This window comes from Manacus candei, unplaced genomic scaffold (assembly GCF_025592945.1).
Source record: "Manacus candei isolate 608988 ecotype Guabito, Panama unplaced genomic scaffold, ASM2559294v1 h1tg000082l, whole genome shotgun sequence".
Taxonomy (NCBI): domain Eukaryota; kingdom Metazoa; phylum Chordata; class Aves; order Passeriformes; family Pipridae; genus Manacus; species Manacus candei.
The window spans coordinates 2,828,246-2,844,127 of record NW_026138130.1 but is presented as its reverse complement, the minus strand read 5'-3'; the positions used below and the strand labels follow the sequence as shown (position 1 = coordinate 2,844,127).

General features: G+C 44.4%; 1 protein-coding gene across 2 annotated transcripts in view; it reads left to right on the top strand.

Moving 5' to 3' along the window:
* The window catches only part of DNAH1 (dynein axonemal heavy chain 1), a 73,792-nt gene that overhangs the window by 11,237 nt on the left and 46,673 nt on the right, over positions 1-15,882 (top strand). For both annotated transcript variants that reach the window (XM_051811373.1, XM_051811372.1), the window contains exons 8-20: positions 160-412; positions 1,665-1,822; positions 2,653-2,864; positions 4,107-4,396; positions 5,398-5,548; positions 6,117-6,310; positions 7,292-7,517; positions 8,154-8,273; positions 9,068-9,150; positions 10,560-10,701; positions 11,818-11,973; positions 12,941-13,139; positions 15,022-15,275. In XM_051811373.1, the coding sequence (XP_051667333.1) occupies positions 160-412; positions 1,665-1,822; positions 2,653-2,864; positions 4,107-4,396; positions 5,398-5,548; positions 6,117-6,310; positions 7,292-7,517; positions 8,154-8,273; positions 9,068-9,150; positions 10,560-10,701; positions 11,818-11,973; positions 12,941-13,139; positions 15,022-15,275 (2,438 nt within the window). The remainder of the gene's footprint in view (positions 1-159; positions 413-1,664; positions 1,823-2,652; positions 2,865-4,106; positions 4,397-5,397; positions 5,549-6,116; positions 6,311-7,291; positions 7,518-8,153; positions 8,274-9,067; positions 9,151-10,559; positions 10,702-11,817; positions 11,974-12,940; positions 13,140-15,021; positions 15,276-15,882) is intronic.

Below are 15,882 nucleotides of genomic sequence, written 5' to 3'. Positions count from 1 at the left end.
CTGCTTATCTCTTGCTGTCCTCAGCTCTGGTCCCTCATTTTGATCTCCAGTAAGCCAGCCCAATTATACTGTCTATCAAAAAGCTGCTGTCAGCACTGCAGGCCATTCTGAGTTTTGTTTTCCCCGCAGACTCTTGTAAGCTTTACTCTCATTCCCCAGGAAGAGCTCCGTTGTTGCCGTGTCAGTACTGGGTGCCACGAGTTTGCCTGATGTTCCTGGCCGAGGATCCCCAGGTGTTCGCGGAGCGCGTGGCCGCGGCCGAAAGGTTGCGCAAGAAGACGCAGGGGCTGCTCATGTATCACTTGTATGTGGACTGCATGCCCACAGAGGGACTGCACAACATCAGTGAGAACAGCCTGCAGAGGATGAAGCTGTTGGCTATGCAAACACCCAAACTGAAGGATGAGAAGAGGTAAAGCGTCGCGTCCATGTCCGGGGGCTCCGCCTTCAGTCCATAAACACTGCAGGACTTCATAGGGCTACAAAACAAATGTCAGTGGAGGCAGAACTTGAGCATCCAACTCGCAGAGCATGGATCTCATCTGCCTTCCAGCCTGTGCACCTGCACACCACTCTGTTGCCCAGAGTGTCATCAGAAGTAGGTAGGACAAGAGCCCCAGGGACACATGTACAGGGTGGGTGGTCTGTCAGTGTCCCCACATGAAGTAGATTTCATGTGCAGATCCACCAAACCATGCTTACACCTGCAGTTAAGTGGCCTTCAACAGCAGGAAGGTTGGTAAAAATGGCATGGCTGACCTTGATGTCTCCCTGTGCTTTCAAAGAACAGATCAGTCATTGCTGTATTGATCTGCAGACTGCCAGTTGTCTCCAGAGACCTGACTGATGCCTGCTGGTGACTCTTTTACCTATTAACCTATTGCTAAAACAAATCAAAATAAGATATGCACGGGGGGAAGCAAACAGAACAGGAGATCTCCACCTGGATATAATCAAGTATCTCTCTGAGATGCAGTTCATAACAGGAAGGCATTTTAATGTCCCTGGGCTGATGAATCATGAGCCATTGGTGGTGTTGCTCGGAGTCAGCCGTGACTGATTGCCCTGCTCAGAGACAGGAAGGTGTGAAGGGCTGCATGGTCTGCCAGCCTGAACTAGAGAGTAGGAGAGTAATTAGTCTCTGTTTGTGAGCAGAAATATAGGGATAAAGAAAGTATTCTGCCTGCTTGAGGTGAAGGATGATGATTTCCCAAGGCAAACAGAGCAGGGTTTCAGCACTTATGCACATGTTCTGCCTGAGCAAACTGATGTCAAGAGGTGTTCAGCAGGAGGCAAATGAGAGGCCAGCTTGGATAGCCCAACTTTTCCAGAACTGCCAGCTAGCTTCCTCAGTTTTTGGTTAATTCTCTTCCCTTCTGTAATGCTTCTCCCCAGTGGAGATTTTGCTTTGACGTGAAAAGACACTTGATAAGGCTGCAGTCCTAGTCCTTGATCCCCTCTTGCCTCTGTCATTAAAAGTCCAGTTGATAGCTTTGATGGCTGCTTGATTGTCTGCACAGCTCTCCTGATTTGGTTGGTAGTAGGGGAGCTTCTGGATTAGCAAATTCAGAAGGGAGATAATGATGGGTGGAGTTTGCAGTAAAGCTACAGACATACTTTGCTCAAACATCATGGATTATCAGTGATTCTGTGTCTTGTAACAGCATGTCAGACTGCATGTGCAACCTGGAGGAAGAAGTGAGATTAGAGTATAAACACACCATGAACAGGATCAGCTTTGACAGAGTTGTCAGTTCCAAACCTGAGATGTTTTCTTATGTCACCCTGCCAGACAAAGAGGAGAAGGAAATACCAGAGAAAGGTAGGGGACAGAGTGAAGCAGTTTGAATTCAGTGTGGTTATGGGACCTCCTGTCTTTAACAGCAGTCGTAGTTTGCTGTAGGAACTCTCAGGTTCAGGGTAATGATTAGGGCTCATAAGGGGCAGCAGCAGGAGATTGTGAGACTTTTGAGTGTATCTCCTGTTTTTTAGGGTATATTTGCATGTTCATGTTACCTCAGTATAACACATTACCACCCACCAGCTAAGCTGCAGTAACTCTGCAAGTGTACCTTTAGTGGCACCAAATGCTTGGCAGTGTGATTAGATCAACTGCCTTCTGCTTTGCACTGTGCTGGAGCTGACTGCCTTGCATCTGCTGTGCTCAGCTGGGGCACACCTCAGCTGTGAAAGAGGGCTCAGGCTCTTTTATAGTCCCAAACTGGAGGAAAAAAGGCAACAGTAAAAGATGGGGTGCCGTATTTTGTGCACTTCAAAGGCTGGAAGGCCTTGAGGTGGTTCACAAGTGGCAGCTTACAGATGAGGTGACTCAGCTGTGCCTTGAAGCCTCAGTGGGAAGATTCTTCAATTCCAATGTTGTTTCTCATGGAAACTTCATGAGCCAAAGCCTTGGGAAGGTCAAGCACTAAGACAGCCCCTCAACCCCTAATGGGAGGCTGCAGAAAATCTCTACTGCAGAGCAGAGACTCTCTTTTTCATCCAGCTCTCTGCTGAAGCTGCTACGTGAAAATGACCTGTACATCAGTGCAGAGCCCTTTTCACAAATGCTGTCCCAAAGGGAGCTGTACTTACTCTAAAAGCAGGAGCTGGAATGGCTGTTGCAGGCAATGACATTCTTTTCTTTGGTGCTAGGGCTCATCTGGATCCCAGACTACCCTTTTGGTAAACGACAAACACGTTTCAGCTCTATCTCACTCCTGAGCAGGCCAGAAGTCATCCTTCTCCTGGCACAGGTGCAGGATGAGTGCAACAAGGTGGTTGCCATGTCTCTCTTTAACTCATCCATAACCAAACTTGTCTCTTTGGAGGAGTTTGAGGAGATCCAGACCCAGACCTTCACTCAGGTGAGCAGAGGAAGCGTGAGGGGTGAACACATGGAGAAGCCACCAGTGCTGTCAGTGTGTATTAGACAGATGCAGCAGCTGCAGATCTGTTCCCTGAAATCTGATGAACTGTCGAAGGGGACATTGTGGCTGGGGCAGGGGGGAATTTGCATATGCCTGTCAAATTGATTGGGATGTGGGGAGAATGGGCTGAAAGGGCCCTAGCCCCCTAGTTAGGATCAGCCAATGCTGACCATGCTCTTAGCCATGTGTTGAGCAAGTAGCCATATAAGGCTGCAGCCTCTCTCTCCTCCACCTGGTTTCCATGCAGATAACAGTCCTGGTTGGCACTCAAAAGTTTCCTTTCTTTTTATTTCTTTTTCTTTATTTCCTCATCCATCCAGCTGCAAGGCACAAGATCTTTGATTCCTCCTGAAGCATTCATGGGGGTAGTGCTTTTCTACACTCTATGTTCTTTATGTACTTAATTAAATTGCTCTGCTTGCAATGCCAGCAGACAGAGTAGGACAAAAATTTGCAACTCCGTGGTAACTCTCACCAGAAGATCTTTGTGTCCTCTAATTGAGGGCAGCACATTGTACCCTGGCTGTGGCAATACAAGCAGGTTGCACGGGGTTGCACACTAAATCAGTGGCAGAGAACATGTGCTGGTCCTTCCCGGTCCCATGCTGTTTCAGCCAGGTACTGTTGTCATCCACTTGGTGACTAAGGTTCTTTTATTACACACAAACAGCAGCTGCCTGTGGAGCAGAAGTGACACTTGGTGGTATTTTAATAAATTAAAACACTGCAGACTGCTGCTACTGCCCTTGGCTTCTTCTGCTCTTTCTCCTCACTTGTCAAGAGAAGACAACATTCTGTCCTTTATTTGCTCATCATACTGTCTACACAACTTTTTGTAAGGGACCCTGACACAGGCAGCTCCAGGGATACTGTTCAATAGAAAAGAGAACAAAAAAGGAACGATGTATAAAAAGAAAGAATAGAGCACTCCCACTTTTTAATACCAGGCTTTCTTTTTGTGGGTCTTTTGTCAGTGAAGGAGATGTATGACCAGGTTCAGATGCCACGTGTGTGTGCATGGGTTTGAGAGCTACTATTTAGCTGCCACAGCTCTGAGAGAACAGTTTTCTTTCGTGCCAGAGAGGCCCAGCAGCCCCAGCTAGTAGCTCACCTTGCCATACTGCTTTCCCATCAGCCCTTGGAGGGTTACTCATCTTGTTTTTTTTTTCTTTGCCCTAGGTTGAGACATTTCTCAAGGATACTTGGATTGATAACATAACGACTGCAATAAAGAGCAGCCTTAGAGATGCAGACAAAGACTGGTTCAACCTGGAGCAGAGTGACTGGGATGCCTACCAGAGATCCAAACTGTATAAGCTGATGGAACGCATCAGATTCATGCTTCAGGACTCTCTGCGGTCTCTGGTCCAGAACTCACTGAGCAGCTTCACCCAGCTTTTGCTGGATGCTTGCCAGAGTGTCCTGCATTGCTCAAAGGACATGGAATGGGGAGATGACCTTGCCAACATGTAAGAAAGCAAGAAAAAAGAAGGGGTGGAAAGAACAAAACAGCCTAGTGCTGTTGTCTTTCTATCTACTGTTCCACAAGTGCACTTTGCTCTGTATGGTGGCTTTAGGCTGAGCTCTTTCTCCCAGTCCTCCACCTGACACATTTGTTTGAGTATGGAAGAATGACACAGAGCTGCTCTGTTGGTACAGCTTTCAAGCTGCTGTTAGTGATATGGGACAGCCCATCAGAACCAAGGTCTGCTGCTTTGATGTACTGCTCTAAAGATCAGCCACCTCCAGCATTCTTGGGGGAGCAAATTATTACTGCTAGGTTTTTTCTGGATGCCAGGAAAAAGAATACCAGGAGGTATTTCATTCTTGGATAAAACCTCAGAAGTAGGATCTGGCTTGGGATCTCTAAAGAATACCAAATTTAGGTTATCACAGTGCACAGAATTTTATTCCTTTGGGTATTGATTTGAGGATTTTTGTCCTTTATGGTATTAAAAAAGGAACATTTAGAAATGGAAAACCAGAAGAAAAAAAACAACAACAACAAAACCCTGCCACTCACATGAGGCCTTTTACCCTTAAATCAGTGGAAGTCTTGACACTGACTTCAGCTGATCCTGAGTCATGCTGGTCACATACAAATTGGGTGATACTAATATAACTTCCAGAAGGTGCACTTTAGGAGTGTATTGGAGACACTGAATGTCTGGTTTGAAGAGCATCAGTAATTTTTCTGTAAAGCAGCACCAATTCGCAAGATAAGGTTTTGACTTCTGGGGAATCTGATATGTCATGATTGATGCTTCCTTCACTTTTGATAGAAAAGTGTTCTCAATGTCTTAAATTTAGAATGCAGTGTTTCATACCTTCATCTGCATGAGACAGTCCTCCTCTCCTCTGCTTTTCCTTTCTGTCCAGAAGGCATTTTAATAGCAACACCAGAGCAATACAGTTGTATGCCATTGTCTCAAAAAGCATTCCTGTTCTTTCTTATCTCTTCCCACTGTAGGCCTCAAAGGAATCCACTCTTTACAACTGACCTTGTGCTAGACAGCAGTGGCATTGTCTTCAGCCCCTCTGTGGAGACCTTTGAGATGTCCCTCAGTTCTCTGTTCGACAAGGGAATCCTGGCGACTCACAGCGTCCCACAGCTGGAGCAGGTGAACTCTTCTGCATCAACAGTGATACAGCTGTGAATGTCTCAGTGCATTGCAGCTCAGCATAGACACCCCTGAGCTTGTAGTGAGGGAGAGAGGCACAGAAGTAGGTAGCTGGGAATGCAGTTAAATCAATTAGGGCACATCACTGTGCTAATGCAGTTCAATTCTGACAGGATTTCTTTAATCTCCCCAACCTTATAGCTCTTCTGTCTAGTTGCTATCTCTGCTTTGGTGCTGCAGGTTCTGTGGGCACATGTCCTAAGCAACCTGGTTCCCCTGAGTGCATGGCAGCTGAGAAAAGCAGACTCGTAAAGGAAATACCACTGTTTTCAATGCTGTCAGTTTAATGCTGGTCTCTTCTGCATATTTATTCTTCTACCTGTTACTGCCTCCCTAGATTCTCCTGCTTTGGGGAGTAGGGGCAACATAAAAGTGATTAAACAATTCCTGACACAATGCAGGATTGCAGGAGTTCCCAAGGGGGCCACCAGTGTTTGTCATGCCCCTCTGCTGAGGAGGCACAGTTAGCTCTGCTAGTTCTGAAAGACCTCTATCCTTCCTCCTCCAGTATGTGTTGGAGAACATGGATATCACAGGCACACCCTTGCTGGAATCAGTGGGTTTGCATGAACCAGAAGTGGAAGAGCTACGTGAGACTCTGCAGACTGCCATCCAAAAGACACAGATCCCTCTCCAAGCCTACGGCAAGAGATATGAGAAGTTCTTAGAGATAAATAACAATGATATCCAGTACTTCCTAAAGTAAGTGGCTTCTGACAAAGCACCTCTGCCCCAAATGGCAAGCCTTTGCAGAAGCTGTTGTGTGGATGGGTTGTTGTGTGTTGTGTGAGAACATGGGACCTGTTCTGAGACCACGTGCCTCATATGTGAGATCAGGCATCCATCAGAGGCAGATTTCAGCCATGGGTGATGGTCCATGCTTTTAGAGGACATTGGTGGTGGCAGTGAGAATTTCTTCCTACCTCTGACAGCAGTCACATTCCTGTCATGTTTGTCAGTGTAACTGGAGATATTAATGGCCCTAAAAATGAATCATCCTGCTTGAGAATCCAGTTAGCATACTTGACCCTGACCTCCTTCATATAGTGTCTGTTCAGGCTGATAGCTTTCTGTAGACAGTAATGTTTTCTTTTGTTTCAACCCATTGTTTTCACTGCCAAAACTCTTTGCACCTATGCTGTCCTTTAGCCTCTGTTACTTTAAAGGACTTCTATTTGGGTGTCACGTTTTCTCCAAACAGTGGGAATGAAGCCCTTTTTCTTTTGTTGTTCCAGCTTAATCAATTTACAAATCCTATCTGACAAATTTCTGTCTCTTCCCAGAACATGCTGAAGTGCCTACCCTCCCCTGAGGTGCTTCCTGATCTTGCCCTGTTTACACCAGTGCTTTTATTTTGTTTCTCCCTCTCTTCTTGCCCTACTTCCTCTTTTGTCTCTTTCTTTTACTCCCTTTCTACAGCTAAAATATTTTGTGTTCTTATTCCATTCCACAGCTATTGTGCTCTAAAACTCATTACAGATTTGAGTCTGTCCCTTCCCTTGCTCCCCAATAATGTTCCTCAGAAGACATTGGCACCTTCTCAGTCTGTGCTTGCAGAAAGTTGTAAAAATTCAAGTAGATTAATTTAATGCCTTGATCCTTTGTGTAGACACATCTGGACATCCTACAAACAGTCTGGATGCTCAAATATTGTTATTTTTTTATTGATGTTTTTATTTACAGAGACTATGAAGAGCAATTTCCACCTGCTCAGGAGGTGATGAGAATAGTAAGCAAGTACTTGTCTGAAAAGGAGAACATGGACAACGTTCTCCCTAGTTCTGTTATCATTGGTCCCTTCCATGTCAGGATAGAATATATTAGGCAAAATCTGTCTGGAAAATACAAAGTGCTTGCCACTTCCGTGTTGGACATGCTGGCTAAAAACCTCCATGTGAAGGTGCAGAGTGTAAGTTACTTGGTTCAGTAGATTATCTGTCTGCGTCTTGTCTTGTCCTTCTGCTTTTGAAGTCGCTGTGTTTTTGTGAAATGGACAAAAGACAGCACCAAAGGCCACATTAATGAGGATATTTTAAAGATCACATTGGAGTGAACATTTAAAATTAAAACTAGAGGGGAGATATGCGTACTCAACCAAATCAAGTATTAAATATACTCAATAGATTACCTGCCTGAAACCTGTAGCTCTTGAGATGAAATTCTTCAAGACCTTGCCATCTTATAAAATGTGCTGGTAGATTGAAAAGGTCTGTCTAGTAGACAACTGGAAGGTCCTTCTGCTTGCTCTGAGGATAACTGGAATATAGACAATTGCATCTGCCAGCCAGTTGTCTAAATCTGTTATTGTCATCATTTCCACTATACACCTGCAGTTCCTCTTCCTCTTTTTTTGGCAGTTTCATTCCATTTGAGCTCAAACGAGATGGATGGAGAAAGACTGTGAAAAAGACAGAGTAGGGCTATGTACTCATCACTTAGACCACCTGCAATATGGGAAGTGGGTGGGTTATGGCAGGTTTTCCAGTTTGTTTATTAGCCATTAGTGACTTTTTGGTGGTCTTTTCTCCACTGTGTCCTCCTGCAGATCTGTGATGCATATGAGACCGTCAGCAGGAAAATTCATGAGAAACCAAAGACTATCGAGGAGCTGACGGAGCTGCGTGACTGGATGAAGGGAATCCCTGAGCAGCTGGCTGTGCAGGAGGTAGGACACGCTCTCATTTGGACTTGGATACCAAGGGAAGCGAGGAGGAAGTTTGTCATTGCAATGTGTGGTGTCTCAAAAGCAGAACTTCAGTTTTTTTACTTGAATGTCTTTGCGTGTAATGGCACGAGATTCCTGGCTTTGTATTTTTATAATTCCTAAGACTTGTATTTTTAAATACACATATCATGAATTTAAATATCTTTGCAAAACAAAATAGCAGTTAAAAATCTTGCCTAAAATACCTATGTGTGCATTTTACTGCCTTCATGATCCATTCTGCATTTGTGTACTGAATAGCTGTCGTTTAAAACTGAATGCTATTTTCAAGAAAATCTTTCTGTTACCCAATGTTTATATTGCTGTTAATGTATTTCTTCTAATAGGACATTCTAGTACTGAGTTATTTCAAAGTTATTTAAAGCATAGGTCTTTTCCCAGCTGAACAAATGGGGAACAAAGGCATCAAGCTGTAAGCTGACTTGTCTATGCCAAGGAGAGAACCTGGAGGATAACCCAAAACGCTCAATTTCTGTCCAGCACTTTATCCACTAAGTCACACGTCTTTTCATTCACATAGAACAGAGGGTGATGATGGTGTGATCATTCGCAGAACAAGGGGTTTAAATCCATTCCCACTGTTCACATAGCACAGAAGCAGCCCACATCACATTAAGCTTGTGTGACTAATGCTCTTCAAAGGCACCTCATGAAAATGAGGTGCACACTAGAGAGTTGGAATCAGCATGGTCTAAAGGTGTATACTTTTTGTCTCTTTCTCTCACCCTGTGCAGCAACTGATTCATGAAGTCATGGAAGATTACAAGGTCATGGAGGAATTCCTTTACAATCTCACTGAAGAAGATTTCAGTGACAAGTGAGCACAAGGCATTTCTCCCACTGTCGAAGTGGGACTCTGCAGCAATTACCATTCTCAGTGCTTCAGGGGCCATGTGTCTATCAAGGGCTCCTGCAGAACTTTTAAGTGTCTCTCAGGCTATATGAGCACTGAATTCTTGAAATGAAGTTCGTAGACAAGAGGTGTGAGTTCATGCTGCCTTCTGGCCTGGGGCAAGGCAAACCGGTACCTATTAACCTGTTTAGCATAGTAAAGCCCCTTTCTCTTGGTGGGGTTCTTTTAGAGGGTTTTTTTTGAGACATTTGCAAGGTCTCAAAGTGCACATTTCAGTCTGTGTCTGAAACTAAATGAACACTTCCAAGACAGGAACACTCCCATAGTTTTCTTAAGAGTAGGAAGGAACTTGTACCCTTATTATTACTGCACTTCTTCTCCGTAAGATGTTTTTAGAACCTGTGCCAAGCTGTCCTAGGGCTGAGCTGCTTTTCCTGCAGCTTCTGTAGGGTTTTTAGCCTTTGCACCCCATGTTTCTAGTTTCAGAAGCACTCTGCAGAGACTCACTCAGGTTGTAGACACACTGGGCCAAGTACATGTCATATGAGAAGTACTTCCAAGGCTGAGCAGACTTTAGAAGCCTCGTGGCTGTGTTTGTGAGCTGACTCTGCTACTGAGGCTCAGTCAAGACCCAATCTGAGTAAAAAAACAAAGAGGAGACCTAGGAGATGGCTGATCCCCAGGTTCTGGGAGGGGTGTGACCCCGAGTGTAGTGCTGCAAAACTTGCACCTGGCATTGCACACAGGCTGAGGAATCCAAATGGAGTCAGTAATGGGTGTGCTGAGGCTGAGCAAAACCTGCCATGGCTAAGCAGCCACTTTATGCAGCCTTTCCTGGATCTACAACACTCTCCTCAGGGAACTCTGCAAAAGCCTTGCTATCCAGGGCTTCCTTGTATCTGGGTTACCCTGGCCCCTCACTGCCCTGCTTAACAGGAGACTGGCTTTTTCAGTAGCCCTGAAAAGCCATAAGCCAAGACTCTGACCCCATTTTCTTCAGTTCCTTGTGAAAACATTCAAAGACAGACATTCCCTCTGGATGCCAACTGTTATTTTGCTGTCTCCTAGCTTTTCAGCAATGTAGTGGATTTGTTCCTTTTAAAAGGGCCCTCCACTTCTCCCCAGCCCTCTCCAGCTGAATAGCCTAGTCACAAGGACTGCATATCAACAAGACAAGCTGGAAAAAAATGTTTTGTTGAAAACACATGTGTTTCTGTTGTCGTAAAGCTTCCTTGTTTGGTGGGATTTGGCTTTCTCATTCTGTTATTTTCAGCATTTCAAACATATGCTCAAAAAGCTTCTCTTTCCCTTTCTCCTCTTTTTTTCTTTTTTTTTCCTTTTTCTGCTTCTTTTCTTATATCACGTGAGTGCAGGTGGGCTGCAAGTTACTGGCCAGTGAAAATGTCTATGGAAACAGAGGCCATTCGGCTCCAGCATGTGGAGGATGAAGAGAAATTTCGCAAAGCGCAGATCCAGGATCAGAATTCATTTCAAGGCAAACTGGATGAAATGCAGGTATTAAAGCCCCTGACATGAACTGTCCGTAAAAGAGGGCCTTGAAGCTCTTGTGGTCAGGCAAGTGGGAAACTTTCAGGTGAGGTTTTAGGTCAATGTACTGTTGGACCAAAAATTATCACACCCTCCCTGTTTGTTTGGGGTTTTTTGTTGGCTTTTGATTAAGAGTTTCATTTTTCTGTGAAAGACAATAATATGCAGAAATACTCATTTTTCAGTGGGAAGGTACTCATCGAGATACAACGTTCCAGTTCTTGGTGCTCGGGCAACACATGCACTTCCTTTTTCCTACTTGTGTACTCAGTTCCCTGCAGAGCATCTCCTACAATACGCTGCCATCAAGGGGGGAAATCCAGCATTCAGCCATGGAACTCATCTTGTGGGAAAAAAAACTGAAATAATTGCAGAGTTTTGGAGCTGAGATACCTCTGGTGTCTCTTAAACGGTCTGAATTTTATTTTTTCACCAGGAAGCGTTAAATACAGGAAAAAAAAGCCATCTTAGAAAGATTGTAATCACTGAGCTAGAATATCTTGGAAATAGATTCCCAAAATGATAATACCCCAACACTGGATTAAAAAAAAAAACCCAAACCAACAAACAAACAAAATCCAAAGAAAGAAGAAACCAAACCCAAACAAAACACTGAAGCAAAAGCTAAACCAAACAAACAAATCCAACCCACCAAAACAAAACAAAAATTATTAGGGAAGTTCTAGACATATGTTGTTAAACAATTCTTGAATAAAAACTGAGTGACCAGTAGAGCTATCATTTGCACTTTACTGATTCTGATGACAGATACCTAATAACAGTATAAATTCAATATCAAGAAATTTGGCACAGACTTATTGCTCCTATTCCTTGGGGATCATCTGTTGTCACAAAGATGAAAAGCAGCTGGTCACCACATTTACACTTTCAGCGACCTGACCAGTGGTGTTTAGACCACTTTCATCATGGTCTAAACAGAATTGGAATTGGTTTGGTGGAGGTGAAATTTTGAGCATAAAAATCTTGCCTTTAAATGAAACAAAGAGACACCAGGAAGCTGAGATCTCTAGAAGCAGCACTCAGCTTCAGAGCCCCATCTTATGCCTGCCTTTTCTCTTCCAGCTGACTGTAGGTGGATTTTCCATCCAGTCAGATGTTAACCAAGCTCATGAGTTTGCTGAATATGCAAGGGATGTCCGGAAGCAGCTGAAGGAGCTTCAGGATTTGGCAGTTCTGTACAACAACAGGGAAAGACTCTTTGGCATCAAAGTTACCGATGTAAGTGTCAGGTCCTGTACCTGCAGGACTCCAGTCTTTGTTGGCATTTTAGGTGGTAGGTAGAGCAAATAATGAGACGTAGTTCCTCAGGAAGGAATCCTTCATGCTGGTTTGGTTTATCTGGTGATCTGCTTCTCAGTCCTGTAGAATGACCATGCTGTGCTGCAGAAGTGCTGATCCCAGGAGAATGTGGAAGGCTGCTCAGGGCCTGATATTATCACTTCTGTGAGAGACTTGGGTGCCCACACTGAGATCTGAGGGATGGTGATGAGGAGGAATTGGTTGGGGAAGGTCTTGAAGCAGCAGTTAAGATGCATCCATTTCTGTAAGGCTGTTGCTTCAGGTCTATGGGTGTGAATGCGAGTGGTTGCACGGTGGGTGCTGGCAGCTGGCTGGGCTCGGAGCGTGGTGTTCTCTTAAGGCAACAGTTTATATAGTTGCAAACACTCAATTTTGCTTGTAGCTGCTCAGCTGCCAATGAGTCATTGTCATCCACATCCAGCCTAGTCTGGCTGCAGACCAAAAGTGGAGTTCACGTGATCTTTTCCTACCCCTCAGCCTGTGGTTACTTCTCCTTCACAGTAAGGAGACAAGTTTTGATATGGTTGTGCAGTGTGTGCTTTCACTGACTGTGTAGGGCCTGCCCATCAAAATATCTTCATTCTGCAGGAGAATATTTGTAGAGGCAAGTGGAGGGAGTGCTTTCCATGCCACATACATTGTGCAGGCACAGCTCCACTGGATGCATTTTGTCCTGAATTTGTCAAGCCCAGCTCTTCTGGTTGTCCTCCCTTGGAATATATATTGTTGTCCCAGGAGAAGGTAGTCTGATATATCCTCTTGAAGTACAGTGTTGGCTTCAGATTCAAAAAAAGAGTTGGGCTTTTTTTGGCCTTTTGACACAAAATCTGTCATCTAGAGGTGAATATACTTGTTGCTTATGCCTTTTCTTTCTCTCTTTCCAAAGTATGGTGTGGTGTCCAAGATGACTAAGGAATTCCAGCCATACTATGATCTCTGGACTACAGTGTCAGACTGGATGAATTGGAACGAGAGCTGGATGAATGATTCTCTTGTTAAAATTGAGGCTGAGGAGCTAGAAAAGAATGTCAATGACTCTCTTAAGACAATGCAGAGATGCGTGAAGCAGTTCAAGGATTCACCAGGTAGGTACACAGTCTGGGGAAAGGAAGTTGGTGCATAATGGCATTTTGAGGTGAGGCATGTCATGGAGTGCTCTGAACAGGGATTGTCAAGATGTCACATGTGTGTATTAGAGACAGCTGAGAAAATGATGCTAGCAAAGTTATTTTCCACTTTTTTTTCCTGAAATAGTGATGATTCACATCTAGATGCTAGTTAGCTGCTTGAAGTACCAATTTGGTGTGGAAACTACCAGGCTGCAAATCCCTTTTATACCTAATTCCCAAGATGATACTGAAATAAAAGCCACCCTCTGATGTTGCAGTTAGTATTTACTCATATATATAAAGAGAAATAATCCTGGCTAGTCACAGAGAATTACTATATAGCCCACTGGCTAGACATGTGGGTTTAAGCCCTTACGCAAGTCAGGCAGCGAGGGAACTTGAATCTGGGTCTTCCAGGTGCTGTTTTCTTGGCCAATCCTAATTTCTCTATTGGCCAATGAATTTAATGGAAAGCCAGAAGAGGTCTTGATTTTGTTATGAATAAAACAAAATTGCAGAATCTGGAAATGATCTGTGGAATATAATAAAAATTTTCCTTCTTGCCTGAATGTGTATGAGGTTTAGATGATTGCACCCAGCCCTTGCAATTCACATGATGGTCTTTTAACTATTTCTCCTAATAAAGCTGGAATTGAGACTTCAGTTGTAGCTTAACTTCCCATTCCCTGATTCTCAGAGATGTGTTGGTCATTCTTTAGAGCTGATTCTAAAAATCTCCTGCCAGATGGCTTAGATTGAAATATACTTTGCTGTGGGTGATTTTTGATTCATCCTTTTTAACTTGAACTTGCTCTTAAACAATGCCATGAATCAGCCCCAATGGAGGAGGTGATGAGTGGATGCATGAGTAACTATGAATCATTATGATAAACAGAAATACTAAGAATACCTGCTCGTATTCATTGCAATATCCCCTGGCACCTGGAAATATATATGTTTTGTCCTTGAATCTGCCTTGTCTTTGGATACACCCATCAGAGAGTGTGTGGCAGTCACATCCTTGCTGTGAGTGTGCAGTGCAGCCACTCAGGGTTCAGTCAAAGGAGGCACATGCTGTAGCCACATTTTGAAAGGGAAGCAAGCCCCGTGTGCTTTGCCTACCCATTGCTTTACTCACAGTAGCATGAGCTGGAAAAAGGGCAGGATATGAACACTGAGGAGACAGGGGTTTCCAGGATGCCCCCAAAGAGAAAAGCCTATTCCTTCACTTTGTCCTTCCTATGAGGCAGAAGTACATTTGTCCCTAGCATGGCTATAGGCTGGCAGGGTCTCTCCTGCATGCTTCCCATTTCCAGAGCTGGCTGGGATTCCAGCCTGTCTCTAGCTCCTAGATATAGTGTCCATCTTCTATGGAGGATGGACTGAGCTGGGGTGTGAGATAACTTACAATGTAGCCTTGTTAAGAAGTAAATGTCTTGGAATGATGACCAAAGCTTCTAAAATACCTTCTGGTAGATGAGGCTTCATCATGATTGAGCCCATATCAAGGGGTTAATTTGTTTACTTCTTGTCCTCTGGTGAGCTCAAGCCTAAGTCACACTTCTGCTTAGCATGGCTTTTGGCGGACAGGCAGATCTGCTTCTGGGAGTGGACTTGAATCCTGCCTTAGTGGCCATATAGAGAGATCCTTCATATCCTCATTACTTCGACCTGCATTTTCCAGTGCTCTCTCCTGCTGCTTATCTACCCCATACCATGTGACTACACGCACATCAGGCTTTAGACAACTTCTAGAAATTCCTTAAGGCAACTTCCTCACCCAGTGTTTTTGCTGATGTTGTTCTCTTTTTCCCCCTGCAAGACTTTGCTGATGTTGTTCTCTTTCCCCCCCTGCAAGACTGCCAGGGTGTCGCAATGAGCTTTCGAGACAAGATTGAAGAATTCAAACAATACGTCCCCTTAATTCAAGGGCTGCGCAATCCTGGTATGAGAGAGCGGCACTGGGAGATGCTGTCGAACAAAATTAGCCCCGATGTCAAGCTGGAACCCACTCTGACTCTTGGTCGCTGCTTGGAGCTGAACCTGCCGGACCACATTGAGAGCATTCTCAAAGTGGCTGAGACAGCCAGCAAGGAATACGCCATCGAAAATGTGAGCAGAGAGGACTTGCTGTATCTTTGGTTGCTTCTCAAATATGCTTCAGCTGGGCAGGCAGTTGTTGTCTTGGGTGGTGTTCCTGTTGTCCCAGAGACACATTCTGCAGCACAAGTGAAAGGGCTGCTGCCCTTACAGAGGGAAGCAATGGCCACACAACTGAGTTCACACACTAGACAAACATATTCCACCTTGTGTAGAATTTCAGTTGTAGCATAGCAGCACTGCCTGATGGTTATGCTGATCCACTGCTCGGGTCTCACTCCTCACTTTGGGATTAGTGACTGGTTATGTTAAAATAAATTGACTGTCTGCATTCTGCCATTCAAATGTTATGTCAAGGGGATTAGCTAGGACTGGAAACAGAGATGGCTAATCCTTTAAAACAGTAAACCAGTGCAGGAAAAACTTGCTGGCTTTGGAGATTCACAAGTTAAATAGTCTGAAAGTCTATCAGTTCACCAGTTCATATACGATCTAAGATGGTCTTGATTAAAAGTCATGACCCTGTGGCAGCTCTTGTTCCCTGAAATCTCAGGTGAGTTCCTCATGGATATTTCCCCCTTTGACAAAGCCATCATTAACTGTAGTCTTTAACAGGCCC